Source organism: Gopherus evgoodei, chromosome 18 (assembly GCF_007399415.2).
Source record: "Gopherus evgoodei ecotype Sinaloan lineage chromosome 18, rGopEvg1_v1.p, whole genome shotgun sequence".
NCBI classification, from domain to species: Eukaryota; Metazoa; Chordata; order Testudines; family Testudinidae; genus Gopherus; species Gopherus evgoodei.
Window position 1 is genome coordinate 9885372 of NC_044339.1, and position 15176 is coordinate 9900547.

General features: G+C 42.5%; 1 protein-coding gene across 3 annotated transcripts in view; it reads right to left on the reverse strand.

Moving 5' to 3' along the window:
* Nucleotides 1-2545: 2545 nt before the first annotated feature.
* Nucleotides 2546-15176, reverse strand: part of PDPN (podoplanin) — a 29117-nt gene continuing 16486 nt past the window's right edge. The window contains exons 3-6 of one of the 3 annotated variants that reach the window (XM_030537737.1): nt 14192-14321; nt 9885-9923; nt 9057-9168; nt 2546-4653 (exon numbers count right to left, since the gene is read on the reverse strand). In XM_030537737.1, coding sequence (XP_030393597.1) covers nt 4647-4653; nt 9057-9168; nt 9885-9923; nt 14192-14321 — 288 coding nt within the window. In that variant the 3' untranslated portion in view covers nt 2546-4646. Of the gene's footprint in view, nt 4654-9052; nt 9169-9884; nt 9924-14191; nt 14322-15176 lie in introns of those variants that run through there. The other 2 variants (XM_030537739.1, XM_030537738.1) reach the window with 2 other exon arrangements.

Genomic DNA, 15176 nt, shown 5'->3' on the forward strand with positions numbered 1-15176 from the left:
CCATGCACCTGTAGCACATATATAAGATTGGGATATATATAAACTTGCAGAATAAGACCTGGGTGTTTCTCTGGCTTACAATTTAACACAAGAAACAAAGAATAAGTGAGACAGAGAAATGGAAATACATTGTACATGAAGCACAGTCCTATATGGAAGGAATTTCTCTGAAGCGGTACCAGGAGTTGCTGAACTTTTCTGATGGGCTTTAAGTGATATACCTTGACAAAGAGGGATCAAATGTTTTACATAGTAAACTTTCGGACCAGAGGCCCAGCACAAAACCTATACAATGCTCAAGCCTTCAAAGCAGGACTTCGATGGTGCATAGGCCTTGAGCTGGCCATCTGCCTAGAGTGAATTTCATCCTTTAAGATTTAGGGCTATCTTTGTGTGAGTTAATGGTCAAAGTTCAGAATTTACAGCTATGTTCAGAATAACTGTGGCAGTTTCATGCATGGAGTAAGGGTATTTTATGGCCCTTAGTGAGAATCTCTGAATTATTGGCCAAAAAAACCCTCAAAACAAAACACCTTATATGGATGCTGAGGCTTATCACTGAGTAGGCATGTTGTGAATGATGGAGGAGAACTTTGGAAACAATCCATAAAGGTTGCCTGACCTCCTACCATGCTATTTTTGGAGAGCGTGTGCTGTTACTTCTATGGAAATTCAGGTAGTGGGATAGGCACAGGAAAGGATTTATTTTCTTTTTTTGCAAGTGCAAGTCAGCAACAGCAAACTGAACTGTTGCAGAGGAAACTGGTGAAATCTGTGATATTCCCTGTAATGGCTGAATAATTCATAATTCCAGATGGCATCCATTTGGTCAGTGATCAAGTGCACCACACAGGGAAGTTTCTAGTATAGACATAAGACTTTTTTCAGAGTCTAGACTAACGTAATTTACACTTCATATAATCATTTCTTGCCATAGTAAGAAAAATCAATATCTTTGCTGCTTTCACATGGATTTACACACATTTCAGCAACTTCATACAGGTCACATATGAAGTTAAAATCAGATAGGAAAGTCGTATGTGAGATTCACAAACAAGTACATAATAATCCTTTAAAAATATCAGTGATAAATATGGATTCCCCTCGTCCTCTTAGGATACTGATAGTAAACTAGTTCCCTCAAAATTCCAACATATAATTATGCAGAGAAATAAACAAAACAAAGGAGATTAGTGGGAAATGATGAAATACAAAACTTATTTCTAAATTATTAAACACAAATATCTGTATCTGAGCTGAGCCACATGGAATAGGAATTCTGTAGAGATGCTCACCTCAGGGCATATTTTCTTTTCAATGCATTTGTGTGAGTTTCACTTATCCCACTGCATGTTACCAGATGTGTTTACCCGGAAGAAGAATGTACAGCCCTTAACATTTTAAAAGGAAATTAAAGGCTAAGTTGTCAGAACTGTTTAAAACAATTGGGCAAAATCTCATGAGTACTCCTGCTGAAGGCAGTGAGAATATCTGTGTGAGACCTTATCTACATACCAGCTTAACTATAATTTAATTATTTTAGTTAACCCGATATGGCCTGTGGGGATGAAACCCTTGCCCCACTCAAGTCAATGGGAGTCTTGCCATTGACTTAGCTCGAGCCGGGACTTCACCCCTTGTGGTTTAAAAATGCTGTGTACCAATTCAGCCTAATTTGGTAAAGAATTGTTCTGTAGCTAAATTGAAACACACCATGTTTAAATTGGTTTCAGAATGTCCACATGTGTTTAGCACAATGTTCTATCAAACTGATTTTAGCTAATCAGAGCAACTTTGTGTGTAGACAAAATTTAAGTCAAATTAGATTGAAGTGAAGTAGGAATGTATTTTTTGAAAATGTATTCCATAGCTATAGAAAAATATCCTTTTATATTGCAACAGATTAATATTAGGGTGTCAACACTTTGATAGTTGAATTACATTGCACAGCAGTAGTCTTTAATTAACAACAAATGAACAGCAATAATTCAGTTTTATGCTTATCAGCACCCTACACAGGCAACTCTAAACTCCATCTTATCCATCACAGAAACAGCTCACTTTAACTGTACAGCTCTTGATTATATTTTTATGAGAGCAGTCACTCAAAATCAAGCCAGAAAGGCATATTACCATTTTATTCTAAGTCAGGCTTCTTAAACATTAAAGATATTCTGGTACCATTAGACGAAGGGAACTTCACCCCTGTGTAGAGAGCCAGCATGAAGCCTGTGCATCACTTAAGTCCCGTTTAAATCTTCAAAGTAGGCCTTAAGTCAGGGTTTCTCAAACAGGGGTCGCTGCTTCTGTAGGGAAAGCTCCTGGCGGGCCGGGCCGGTGTATTTACATGTCCCGTCCACAGATCCGGCCGATCGCGGCTCCCACTGGCTGTGGATCACTGCTCCGGGCCAGTGGGAGATGCTGGAAGTGGCGTGGGCTGAGGGACGTCCTGGCCACAGCTTCCAGCAACTATCGTTGGCCCAGAGCAGCGAACCACGGCCAGTGAGAGCTGCGATCGGCCGGATCTGTGGACAGGACACATAAACACACTGGCCCAGCCTGCCAGGGGCTTTCCCTACAGAAGCGGCGACCCCTGTTTGAGAAACCCTGCCTTAAGTGAGCCTTGGGGTCCATAGGCCTTGAGCTGACCTCTGTCCAGGGTGAAATTCATCCTTTATAATTAGTTGATGACAAGGAAGAGAATGTTACATTCCACTTCTGACATTACAAATGTTCTCTCAGTGACTGTGGAAGCAAATAGATTTAAAGATACAGGCCCAAACCAAAACCCTGTACCGAAACATGTCTGAATTCTGAGATTTTTTTTTTTTAAATCCCAGGTCTGCACATTGGACTCTATAAATGGACCAGAGCAAAAGCCTGTATCAAAACATCTCAACCCCCAGATCCAGATTTGATTTTTTTTTTCCAGTTTGGGCCCTTCTCTTGATAGAAAAGTTTGCACAAGCTCAGCTTGACGAAACACAGGGCTGAACGTGATGGAGGCCATAAACTTGAAGTCTGCTAAATTAAAATGATTGCTGATCTCTAGAATTACTTTCATCTCCTAATCTCTCTATACTTTGAGCTCAACGTAGTCCCCAGAGATCAGGATTCACTGATGCATAAGTTGGAGCCTTGCACTGCAAACGGTTTCTAAATTATTTTTTCTCATGAGTGTATCTAGACCGGTACGTAGACGTTTTTAAATACACTTGATTTTTTTAATAAAGAAATGTGCCAAAGTCTGTAAAAGACAAACAGAATCCAGGACAGAGAGACAGTAACAGAAGGAAGAAAGATTCAGAAAGGTAAGAATTAAAGTGGTTTTGTGTATAGTATAAAAGAAAATCAAGATTAATGGTTGCAAAATCTGACATAAGATACACCATATTTTTTTTTATTTCCAAAGCTCAGCTCTATATGATAGATCATGACAGACAAAGGAAATGGAAGAGCAAATCTGGAAAAGTTGGCATGTTTAGTCCACTCTGTAGAAGTGGATTCCAGAGTAGGCCCTTACAAAACATGATATTTTGCAACCATTTGGAACTTAAAGCCTTTTACTTCGAAATCTCAGTCACATCCTGTCCCACTGCATCATGTATACCATGGTAAAAATTATGTTGTGTCCAGAGAAGTGTTACACCTCATCAATATGTGCGGTGATCTGATGTGGCACAGTGTGTGGCCAAACTCAGCCTGCCATGCAGTTGAAAAGAAAAGAAAAGAAAAGAAAAGAAAACGGTATAAAAAGAATGCCATTTACTGATTCAGACATCGTCTACACATCAAATCCAACTCTTGTTGTGTAATAGGTTACGATGACCCATCCAAAATGGGTATTTTCCTAGCACTGCTTAAGTTAGGATGTGTATTCCAATCCCTGCTCATCTCTGCAACAGAGAAGACAGAAGGTCTTGGCACAACAGTCAGAGAGATGAGTTGGTAGGTCAGTTCCAGCTGGGCCCACCATGCTTTTCTGTATAGAAGTGCAGCCTCCTTACCAGAATGATTTAAGTGCCAGGCCATGAATGCAATTTGCTTACATCATTTAAATATAGTTGTCTCCCTCTGAAGTCAATTCTAGATTGTTAGGGTGACGTTACTTTCTTACCTTGCTAAACAATACAGATTCAGTAAAACAACATCCTACAAGGACTGGTGGTTTTAAACATTTATAGCACTGAAAGATACACCATACTTTCTCACTTCACAGTGGGCTTATAACAGAAAAGAATCTGGATTTAACTTTTCAGAGGAACCAACAGGACGCAATGTGAGATGACAACTTTTTCCTGGCATGGTTTAACACCTATCTATAATTGTATTTATACTACCGATAAAGCACCTTTCAGCTGCATGTGGCTTTATTTGTTGTTTTTCGTTTCTATAGCATGTTTTTTTCATTCCTCTTAAATTCTTTTGATTATCAAAGTCCTATGAATCATTGCATTTCTGATAAGTCTGTAGAGCATCTCTCCAGAAAGCTGTGTGGGATCCCCATGGATTTGGAATTCTGCATTCACGATTTCCATGGATCATCTTCTCACATCGATACAGGAACAGAGTCTCTAGCAGTTGTAAAATAGGAAGCACTTTTATTTTCTGGCTTAAAACGACATGATTTCCTTCTTCACTTATTTTTAGGGCCTGTGAAAAGAAATGGAAAAATGGGGTGACATTATACTATTTTGTGTCCCAGAGTCAGAAAAATATATTCATTGTCTGTCTTCTCTCTTGTCAGCTCTCACCTCTTCCTCCCTGCCTTTCCCACTGCCTCTTTCCTCCCCTTCCCAGTTAATATTTTCCTCTCTCCAGTGCCTGTCTATCAACAGTGCAGCTTGCTTCTGCTGCCCATTTACTAAAGCAGGGTCAAGTGCATTCCCCAAATACAGTATTCAATACATTTTTACTTCTTTCAGTTTTGCAAAGCACTCATGGGCTGGACTTGCTGCTCATATATTTTGTCAGTACTAGAATATATTCCAAGAATGTCAGAAGTGAACAGAGGACAGTCTATGCAGGATCCAGTGTTGTCTTTAGGTATTCCAGCTTCAAAATGAGTCACCCTAAGGTAAAACTCACCCCTGTGCAGTGGCCAGCAGAATGCCACTTAAATCCTCCTGACACCCTATTATGAGAACATGTGCTGTTCCAGAGCACCGTATCTGGGTGGGATTTTCAAAAGTGCCTAAATGATAAGAGCACAAGTGTCAGGCATTTTTGAAAATATTATCCTCTCTCTAGCTCTTTAGAAGGCCTCGTCATCCTAGGATCTGAGCACTTTGCAAACATTGACGCAGGTGCGTTCAAGCAAACCGTGCAGACCAGTTTTGAAGCTGTGCAAATTCACGAATGGGTTTTAACATAGTGTAAGGGCTCAAATCTGACAAAAAATTGAATGGAGGTCCTAATATTGATGACATATTTGCAATTTTATCCCTTCCTCATCCTTTTTCCAGCTCTGCTATTGATTGTCCCGTTGTAGAGGTGGTAGCTCTCTGTAGCACTATCTCTCCCAATGGTAAATTGGTAACATGAGGGAAGAGATTAAACGGAGAACAGTAGAAAGTTGAGAGGCACATCCAAGGGTTGGAGGGGATAGTGTTTCCATTTGACACCACCATACGTGGAAGTAGGACCGGCGCTAGGGTTTCTCGCACCCTAGGCACACGGCCATTTCGCCGCCCCCAGCGCTGATCCCGCGGCTCCGGTGGACCTGCCGCAGTCATTCCTGCGGAGGGTCCTTTGGTCCGTGGCTCCCGTGGAGCTGCTGCAGGCATGCCTGTGGGCAGTCCACCAGAGTCGCGCGAGCAGCCGACCATCTGCAGGAATGATTGTGGCAGCTCCACCAGAGCCGCAGAGCAACGGACCCTCCGCAGGCATGCCTGCGGCAGGTCAACCGGAGCCACCTGCCACTCCCCTGGCAAAATGTTGCCCCCTGAATAATCCTGGCGCCCTAGGCGATTGCTTAGGCTGCCTAAATAGTAGCACCGGCCCTGCGTGGAAGACTGTCTTCCAAAAGCAGGAAGGCGGCAGATGCCACCAGAGCGGGAGATTTTGAAGGGACTCTGGAAACTTGGAATATCTGCTCCAGACACAGTCACATACCGGTTAAATGATAGGTGACAGGAGAGCATTTAAAATATTTTAAAAGCAGTTTGGCATTTCATTATGATGACCTATGATGTTGGCGATGGAAAGTATGCATAGATTCCATTGACAATGTATAGAGAAATATTGTTTCCTTGTTTCTATTGGAGCAGAAATGGGAAATGAAAAGGATCTGTTTGCATTGGGTACACATCCATTTCACAGCAAACATATTTTCTGGATAAATTAAACAGGAAATAATAACAACACTCAGTATTTACAGCACTCTCTGTCAGAGAATTTCAATGTGCATTACAAACCATAAAGGGCAAATCCTCTCTCCTTCTCCACAGCCATATGGGGAGAGGAAGCACAGATTCCCAGATACAAAATTGCAATATAGAGCTGAACTCCATTAAAGCTCCACTTCAACCATTACCTAGCACAGGGATTCTCAAACTGGAGGTCAGGACCCCTGAGGGGGTCATGAGGTTATTACATGGGGAGTCCTGAGCTGTCAGCCTCCACCCTGACCCCTCTTTGCCTCCAGCATTTATAATGGTGTTAAATATATTAAAAAGTGTTTTTAATTTATATGGGGGGGGGTTGCACTCAGAGGCTTGCTATATGAAAGAGGTCATCAGTACAAAAGTTTGAGAACCACTGACCTAGCAGAACTTGGTGGGGGATGCAGGGGCACTTGGAAGGCAGAGGGACCAGGCTTTTGTGACTGCCTGGATCCACTAGCCATTCTTGCCAGCACATGGGCTCAGTGGACTGTGGACTGTTCCTCAGCCTGAGATTGCAGTAATGGCTGTGGAGCTGTTCCCGAGAATTCTCCTAACTCTACAGGGTCAGATAAAGCCAAGCTTGTTTTCTTAGGCTTAGCACAATGAGGAACAGGGTGGTTTGCCTTCGGTTGATTAAGTGGAATAGGTATGGTTAGTACCCCCCATTTTACAGAAGGAGAAACCGAGTCACAAAGAGGGTAAATGGTGCACCCAAGGACACACAACTAATCAATTTCAGAGCCAGGATTATGACCCAAGTCTCCTTGGTTTCAGTCTCATGCACTAACTACTAGCTGGTGCTGCCATTCTTCAGTCTACACATATAACCTCGCTGTCTTTCAATGAAGGTAGAAACTGATATTGTCTGAAAAATTTGGAATCACACCTAAAGTCATGCAAAGTTCTCCAATATGGGGGTTTTACTGTAAACACTAAATTCTCAGACTGAATCTTGAAATGAGCCTGGACTAGCTTTTCAACAGATCTGTGTTGATTAATGATTTTGGATGAAAACCATCTAGATACTGGTGGGGTTTAGCCAATGTTTATTTGGATCTTTGGGCTTACTTAAATCAAAAACTCAAGAAAATATGGGAAGGTTGGGGGATTTGAACCCATTATTTTCTGGACTCAGAAGTCTGCCAGACATATAACAGGGCAAATAAAATCAAAACAAAAAGATTGTCTTTACTATTTGTTTTTTGTGATGGCCAGGTTTTCAAAGAGTTTGTGTGCAATGGTGTGCTTAATTTGCACATTTCATTGCCTTGTTCTGCATGTATATCAGAGAATAGTACATACAAATACAGCTAAATAGGTGTTTGCACCTGCATCTTTCTGGTTGGTGTATGCAGCCAGGATAATTTCATGCATAAACTCTCTGACCAAGAATCTGCTAAGTTTAGCGCTTATTCTTTCAGTAGGGATATCTTTAATTAATTTTTAAAAACCAATTTAAATTAATTTTAAAGTATTGTAGATCATAATTTAATATAATTGAAAAAATAGACTAAAGGGAGACAGCCCTTTGGGTCCGTCTCCTTTGATTTGTGCTGATATTCTCATAAACACTGAAGCTGAGAGACAGGACTAGATTCTCAGTTGGTTTGAACTGGAGCTATGCCCATTAACCCCATCTTAGAATCTGGTCCTGTGTAGATACCAGCATGAGACAGATGACTCTGCCACAGATTGATGCCCTGAGTGAAACCTGCACAGAACAGATATTAAAGAGAAGTTAGAGGCATGTTCCAGAGAAGAAAGCCTCAGTTTGATTTTTAACTCTGGTGAGTCTGTTCTGACAGCATCAGTTTATCATTCCCTAAGGCTCCTTAGCTGGGGACTGACTGTCACAAGAAACAGGTCAGCGAATGAGAACATTTTCTTGTCTCTGCTCACCCCTGCCTGACTAACTGTGGCTCTACGATATAAATGATTAAGGATTGTAGATGACCCAGTTGGAGGAGTGGAGGAAAGAAACTGACACACCATCACTCAGCACCACCAATAAATACATAAATTATTCAGACTACAGCAGAGCAGTTTTAGATTAAATAACAGGAAAAACTTCCTAACTGTGAACAGTAGGAGAATGGAACAGATGCCTAGGGAGGTCATAGAGTCTCCTTCACTGGAGGTTTTCAAAAGGAGGCTGGAGAGGCATCTGTCTTGGGCGGTTTAGACACAACAAATCCTGATCTTGGCAAGGGGTTAAACTAGATGGCCCTTGTGGTTCTGTCTAACCCTATGGTTCTATGCTTTTATATCTGGAAGTGGATGTTGATCAAACTTTTTTAAAGCTTAAATATTTCTTTCCCTTCTTCCCTCTTCACTTCTGTTTCCCAGCCACGGCTGGAATGAAAAGCTCTGGATGCAATGATAAAGGGCAGTCCCAACCTATGTTTCACTGTGTCCAAAAGTAGACATGCTAGAAATATTAGGGCCCATTCCTGCGAGCTTTCCAGTCTCTCCTGTGGTTCAGATAAACTGCTTGAATGTTTGGCTGCTTCTCTGGAATGTATCCAGACCTTGGGCTTGATCTCCCACCCTTTGAAATCAATGGAAAGACTTCATTGGATCTTGAATCAAATTCCTTTTGAAGTGTGTCTGTCATTGAAAACAGAGCTATAGCAGCCTCTAGCCATAAAGCCTGCCTAGTAATCTACTTACGAGTACCTGCCCGACATTTTCCTCACGACGGCAATGATGATTCCAGTAACGATTCCCACCGCTATTATGATTCCAACGATGATTCCAACCAGTGTAACTGTTGCCAGGCCATCTGAGTGGGAAATGTTCAGGATGTTAGCATGTTTTCTATGTAACCCGTGTATAACTATGGGGCCAGATAGTAAGAGGTCCTAATACTTTGTAGTAAAATGGAATTATTTTGTCTCATTCGATTCCATGGGAATGTTCCCTGAATCCTTTGAACTGTAAAATATGTCATTTAGGTTTAGAGAAACATGACAAGCGATTGGACCAAACTCTGTCAGTGATAATGCTTAATTTGTGCCAGGCTAAGCTCCGGCACCTCTATGCTTGGCAGTTCAGAGCCCTGGCACTTCCAGGCTTGCCCACATCAGTTATGAAAGTAAAAAAAATTGCTTGAGCCCCAGCACCTCTTTCATTGCATATTAAGCCCTGGTTGGTGACACAAGCTTTTGAGCTTACACGGAGTTCTTCTTCAGCTCTGTATAGCTCAAAAGTTTGTCTCTTTCATCATCAGATGTTGGTCCAATAAAAGATATGACCTCACCCACCTTGTCTATCTTGTACCTTGGGACTAACACGGCTACAACAATACTGCAAACCATTTGAAAATATCATTTAGATTTAGCAGTTTCCTCGCTCCCTTTCTTTGGGCCAGCTGGAGTCAAAGAGAGTTTGTCCATTTACTTCAATGGGCTTTGAGACAGGCCCTTTAAAAGTTCAAAGCCATATCTCATGTGGGATTTAAATGCATCTACTCCTTTTATAACCAATTTTGTTACTTACCTTTCTCGTCTGTAGTCCCTGGCTCGCCACCCACTTCATCTGGAAAGAAAGAACCAAAATAACTTTTTAATACGGTCACTGTTAGGTCTTCATACCGTGATGTCACACTGTAGGGGAGGTTATAAAAACTACAGCCCGATGGGTCTGAGAGTGAAACCATGACAGGTGTGCAGTTTAATAGGATGTTAATTGGGGAGTGAGTGTAAATAGAGAGCACTCAGAGAGCGTAGAGTAAAAGGAGTTGTGAAGAGACTGAGCCTCGCAGCTGAAATAAAGGCTGTCTACACGTAAAATGTGACAGCAGCACAGCTGCAGCTGTAGCGCTTCAGTGTAGATACTTCTTACAGCAGCGGCTCTCAAACTATTTATCACTGTGGGCCGCAGGTTGAGAACCACAGTGCCCCCCACCTAACACCCCCTGCAAACCCTTATGCTCAGCACCCTCCACCCAGAGATCCCTCCAAAGATGGAGCCAGGAGCAGAGCGCTGGGTGTGGGGTGAGGGGCAGGGACCTGGACCCCAGATCCTGCTGCCTGGGGACCCTGAACCCCCCCACGTGGGGGCAGGGGGCAGCTAGGACCCCGACCCTAGACCCTGCTGGGTGGGGTCGGGCCGCAGCCAGCTGCCCGGACCCCAGATCCCACCGGGACCCCATTGCATGGGGTCGGGCAACAGCCTGTTGCACAGACCCCAGATCTCGCTGGGACCCTGTTGCATGGGGCTGGGTGGCAGCTGGCTGCCTGGACCCCGAGCCCTGTCATGCGGGGCCATGCGGCAGTCAGGAGCCAGTAGCCCGGAGCCTGCAGCCTGTAGCACACATCTGACCTGGGCTGCATCTATGTGCTAATTGGGCCATGGATTGAGAACCGCTGCCCTAGAGTGACGGGAGGGATTTCTCCTGTCACTACAGTTAATCCACCTACCTCAGAGATGGTGACTAGGTTGACAGAGGAATTCTTCCAAGTCTACACTGGGATTAGGTCAGTTTAACTAAGTCGCTCAGGGGTGTGGATTTTTCACCCCAGGTTGATCTAACTTGTGAGTGTAGGCCAGCCCAAAGACAAACTGAAATCTAAAGAGATCTTGGACTGGTGTGAATCAGGATCAACACCAGTGTAGCTCTATTGATCTCAATGCTGTAACACCACTGTAAATTAGATTTCACAGATAACCTTAACTGTGGCATTTCCTAACTTTTGAGTGCTTGACTTTGCAACCTTAATGTTCTTTTAACACAATTTTTTGTATAATAAATCATAGCAATATCTTAGCTAACCTAACTGCAGAGTGACACCTGTCAGGTTAAAATCAGGACAACAAACAGGCAGGGAAGTGATCAGTGTTCCAGATATTAAAACTAGTGTAGTTTCTTTGGTATATCATTTTGTTTCCTACATTGGATCCTTAAGTGGGTTAGTCAAACTTGGGCTGATTTGTTTGAGGCTTGAGCTCAGAGACGTTAATCTTTCATTATTTGTTTCAGATTCTGCTCTAGATTTATGCCTAAGCAGACAGGAAGGCAAGTTTGTTTTGGATGCCATGAGCTTGTCTGACCTGAACATATCTGTTACACTTACAGTAACTGCACTCCATGGGGCCAATCCCCCCCCCCCGAGTTTGTACTGCACAGCTTGTTATTGGCTTGCAATCTGACAGTGCAGCTGTAGGATACTTTATGACACAATGCCAATGTTTTAAGGAAAATGTGTCATTTTTAGGACGGTTTTGTTTGTGTTTTGACAGAAAAAGTAACACACTAGGAAGATATTTTTGCTCTTTGGCACAAACTGGGCACTGATTACTAGGACGGCTCAGCACACGCCATAATCTTTTATGGCACTTAAAAATGCTTATAATAATGCACAAACCTTTCCTTCTCACAGTTCCTAAGCATTTAATCATTCCTCTTAGTCTTAACGTGAAAGATACCAATAAAAATAGGGTAGATCAGTGATAACACATTTGTGACTGTTCAAAGCCCTGAATGCTATCTTCAGACATTGACTTAGGGCTGGTATACGCTATGGGGGGGGATCGATGTAAGTTACACAACTTCAGCTATGTAAATAACTATCCTATCGATTCCCTTGTGCTTCTCATTGAGGTGGAGTACCAGAGTCGACACTAGTGCGATTGGCGGCCAATTTATCACTTCTACACTAGGCACGATAAATCGACCCCTGCTGAATCAATGGCTGCCTGCTGATTGGGCCGGTAGTGTAGACAAGCCCTTAGGATGCTCCCTCTGACACTCCCTGTGATGGGATGCTGATCAAACTCACTGACAGTGTCAGAGCTGCCAGGAGGTGCATTCCCCCTTGGGCATGTACCTGTCCCACCTAACAGTAACCAGGAAAGGGGTGGTGGTGGTGAAAGAAGGAGAGGAGAAACAATCCCTGCCATCCAACAACTTGGAAAGAGAAACCCTCTCCATCCCCTCTCAGCTGCTAAGAGGAGGTCTTCTTCCTGTGTGTCCAAAAGATTGAGGGGAGAGGGAGAAAGGGGAGACCTCGCCTCTCTCAATGGGCAAGAGATATGGGGAAAGCTAAAAGGCTGCTTCATCATCAGATGGAGTCGGAGATGCTGCATTGTTGAATACTGACCCAGTGTCACCATGCAGTTTCAGGGTATCATGCTGAAGATAGTTGGTGGGTCTCAGGCTGCACCTGATGAAAAAGTGATTCTTTGGGTATTAAATTCTGGACAGCACTAATTTAGGGAAGGGTTCTCTATTTTAGGTGACTGTTGAGATTGCCTATAAAGGGCTTGCAGCTGTTATGAGGCAGAATGGTTTGTGATTAAGGCACTGGCTGGGAATGCAGGTAATCTCGGTTGTATTCCTGGTTCTGCCACTGATGACCTTGAGCAAGTCACTTTTCTTCTCTATGCCTCAGTTTCCCCATCTGTAAAATGAAGATAATACTAGCTCCCTTGCAATGGGGTGCTGTATATTGATTAATGTTAAGCACTGTAAGATCCTTGAATAGAAGTGTTTCGCGAACATTACTGTGCACAGTATAATTATTATGGTTGTTGGGAAACAGCTTTTATTTTGAAGACTGGAATACTTTTAATACAAAAGGTGTTCTGACCTAAATGATAGAAATTCTTTGTATAGCAATCGGAATATACTGCCTTGAACTTACAGCCTTTTTTTTTCATACTTGACTGATACCAAATTTTTTTCCTCTTTCGATAATTTAAAAAACTGGCTCTGTATATAAATAAAATGGTAAGAACTTGATGTTGCATTGGCTTAACTAATGCATATACCTTTGAACTCCAGAAACTTGGGGCCAGATCATTTGGTCACCATATACTAGTTCCAAGTAGTCATTGGCCTGCATCCACCCCAAAAATCTGCTACAATTTGGCATGAGTGACAGCCTCTACTTAATAAAGAACCAAGCCTGAACTAACAAGTGTGTTGCAGATTGGAACGGTAATGCATTGGCAAAGCTTGTGTGTGGGAAGTTTGTACAGAGGCTGCACAATCTTTTTCTCTAGCCAGTGTTATTAACTCCTTACTTGAGTAGCAACCAGAAGTAGAAGAAACACAACTGCTGTTTTCTTTCCTAGAGGAAAGTGTTCTCAAATCACCCACACGTAGTTTAGACAGTGAGTCTGAAATTCCCTCTGTAAAATTTAGAGTTGGCTACCATTGCTTCTGTTCTTTAATAATGAACAAAGTCAAGAGATGCCCAGACTAGTAGCAGAGACAAAGAATCAGGTAAGGAGACCGAAGAACATACATTTTTAAACATATGTGTTTGATCTTCTGTCCAAGGATATGCAACTGCTGCAGCATAGAAAAGCAGAGAAAGAAACCAGCAACAAAAGACAGAAATTTTGTTTGAGGGCTGTAGTTAACCTAATGTCTTCTTATTTATCAACAGATAGAGCCAGTTCCCATGTCTGGGTAGAACAGGGAGTGACCTAGGGCAGCGACATCTCCAATAACTGCTTGTGTGAGCAACAGCAGTTTGGGAGGTGGAGGGCTGCAGATACTTAGGAAAGCAGAGCTCATGGCGAGGCTGTTCCAGACAAGTGTATGAAATTTGCTTTGCAGGGATCTGTGGAACCATTTCATCCTGAGGCTAGACAAATGTCATCCCAGTTCCACTTTGACTTTCCATTTTGAAACAAACCTCATATGCCAAAGCAAAACTCAGTTGCAACTACTAGAATTCATGGGATTTCAGTGCAAAGCCATGAATGGGCCCCGCCTGGCTTTGACAGGTTCATGAACTTCAATGAACATAACTTACAGTCGAGTAAAATTAAAAATCACAAGCAAAGGTTTCTACCTTCAGAATTTTCAACAACATCCGTGTCAGTAGAGTTCTCACTGTCTTCATTATTGGCAACTATACTTTCTGTGGTTATTAACTCTTCTAAGGGGAACAGGTCTCTTATGGTGTGCAGTTTTGTAGGCAACTGGGAGGAGTGAAAGTAAAAAGAGAGAGACAAAGTAAGACCCAATCTCTTTAACATTTATATATAAAGGCAGAACTTTAATTTCCTCGCCTGCATAAAGTCCAATGTCTGGATTCTGAGGTCAGTTCTGCTCTTTTTGTTCTACTCCTGCAGCACAGAGGGACTGAAAAGGTATCCTATTGTCCTAGTTGGAGGGAGTCCCCTGTGGGCCTATAGAAAGCATAGCAGTCTCCTATGCAATTGCCTGCAGAGCCTCCTGTGAATGGCTTGATGGGGATGAAGTGTGACCATGCTGCAGTCCAGCAACCCCTAGGCTGCTCAAATCTACCCCAGGACTGGGTCCAAAGCAGCCACATGATCAGGGAGCCACAAACAGGTACCTTTCATCCCCAGCTCAAGATCGTTGAGAATCAAGCCCTATGTTTCACAAAAAAGAAAAGTATGTTAAACAAAGACAGAAAAGAAACAGCCCTGTTTGGCTGTCGTGGGTTTTACAAGTTTTCATAATAATAATATGTCTATATTTGACTGTCTGGATTTGCAATGTGAAAAACACATGCTGAATTACTGATCAGTAATAAGCTATGTCCACCATGAAGCCCAGCTTTTAGGAATGCAGCTGTGGGGAAGTATTTCCAGTATAGAGGACAATATGCCAGTTCATCAGTTTCTAAAGGGAAAAATTAAATCCTTGGGTTTTTGTTCATTGTCACTAATTCAACTTTACTGTAAAGGAACAACAGTTGATGCAACTGAAAGTTAGAACTGCTTGCCACAGCAATCACTAATAGCAAAACATTGTCAATGCAGAGGCTGGGAAAGGGGAGTTTTACCCAGTGTCATAGAAATTTACAG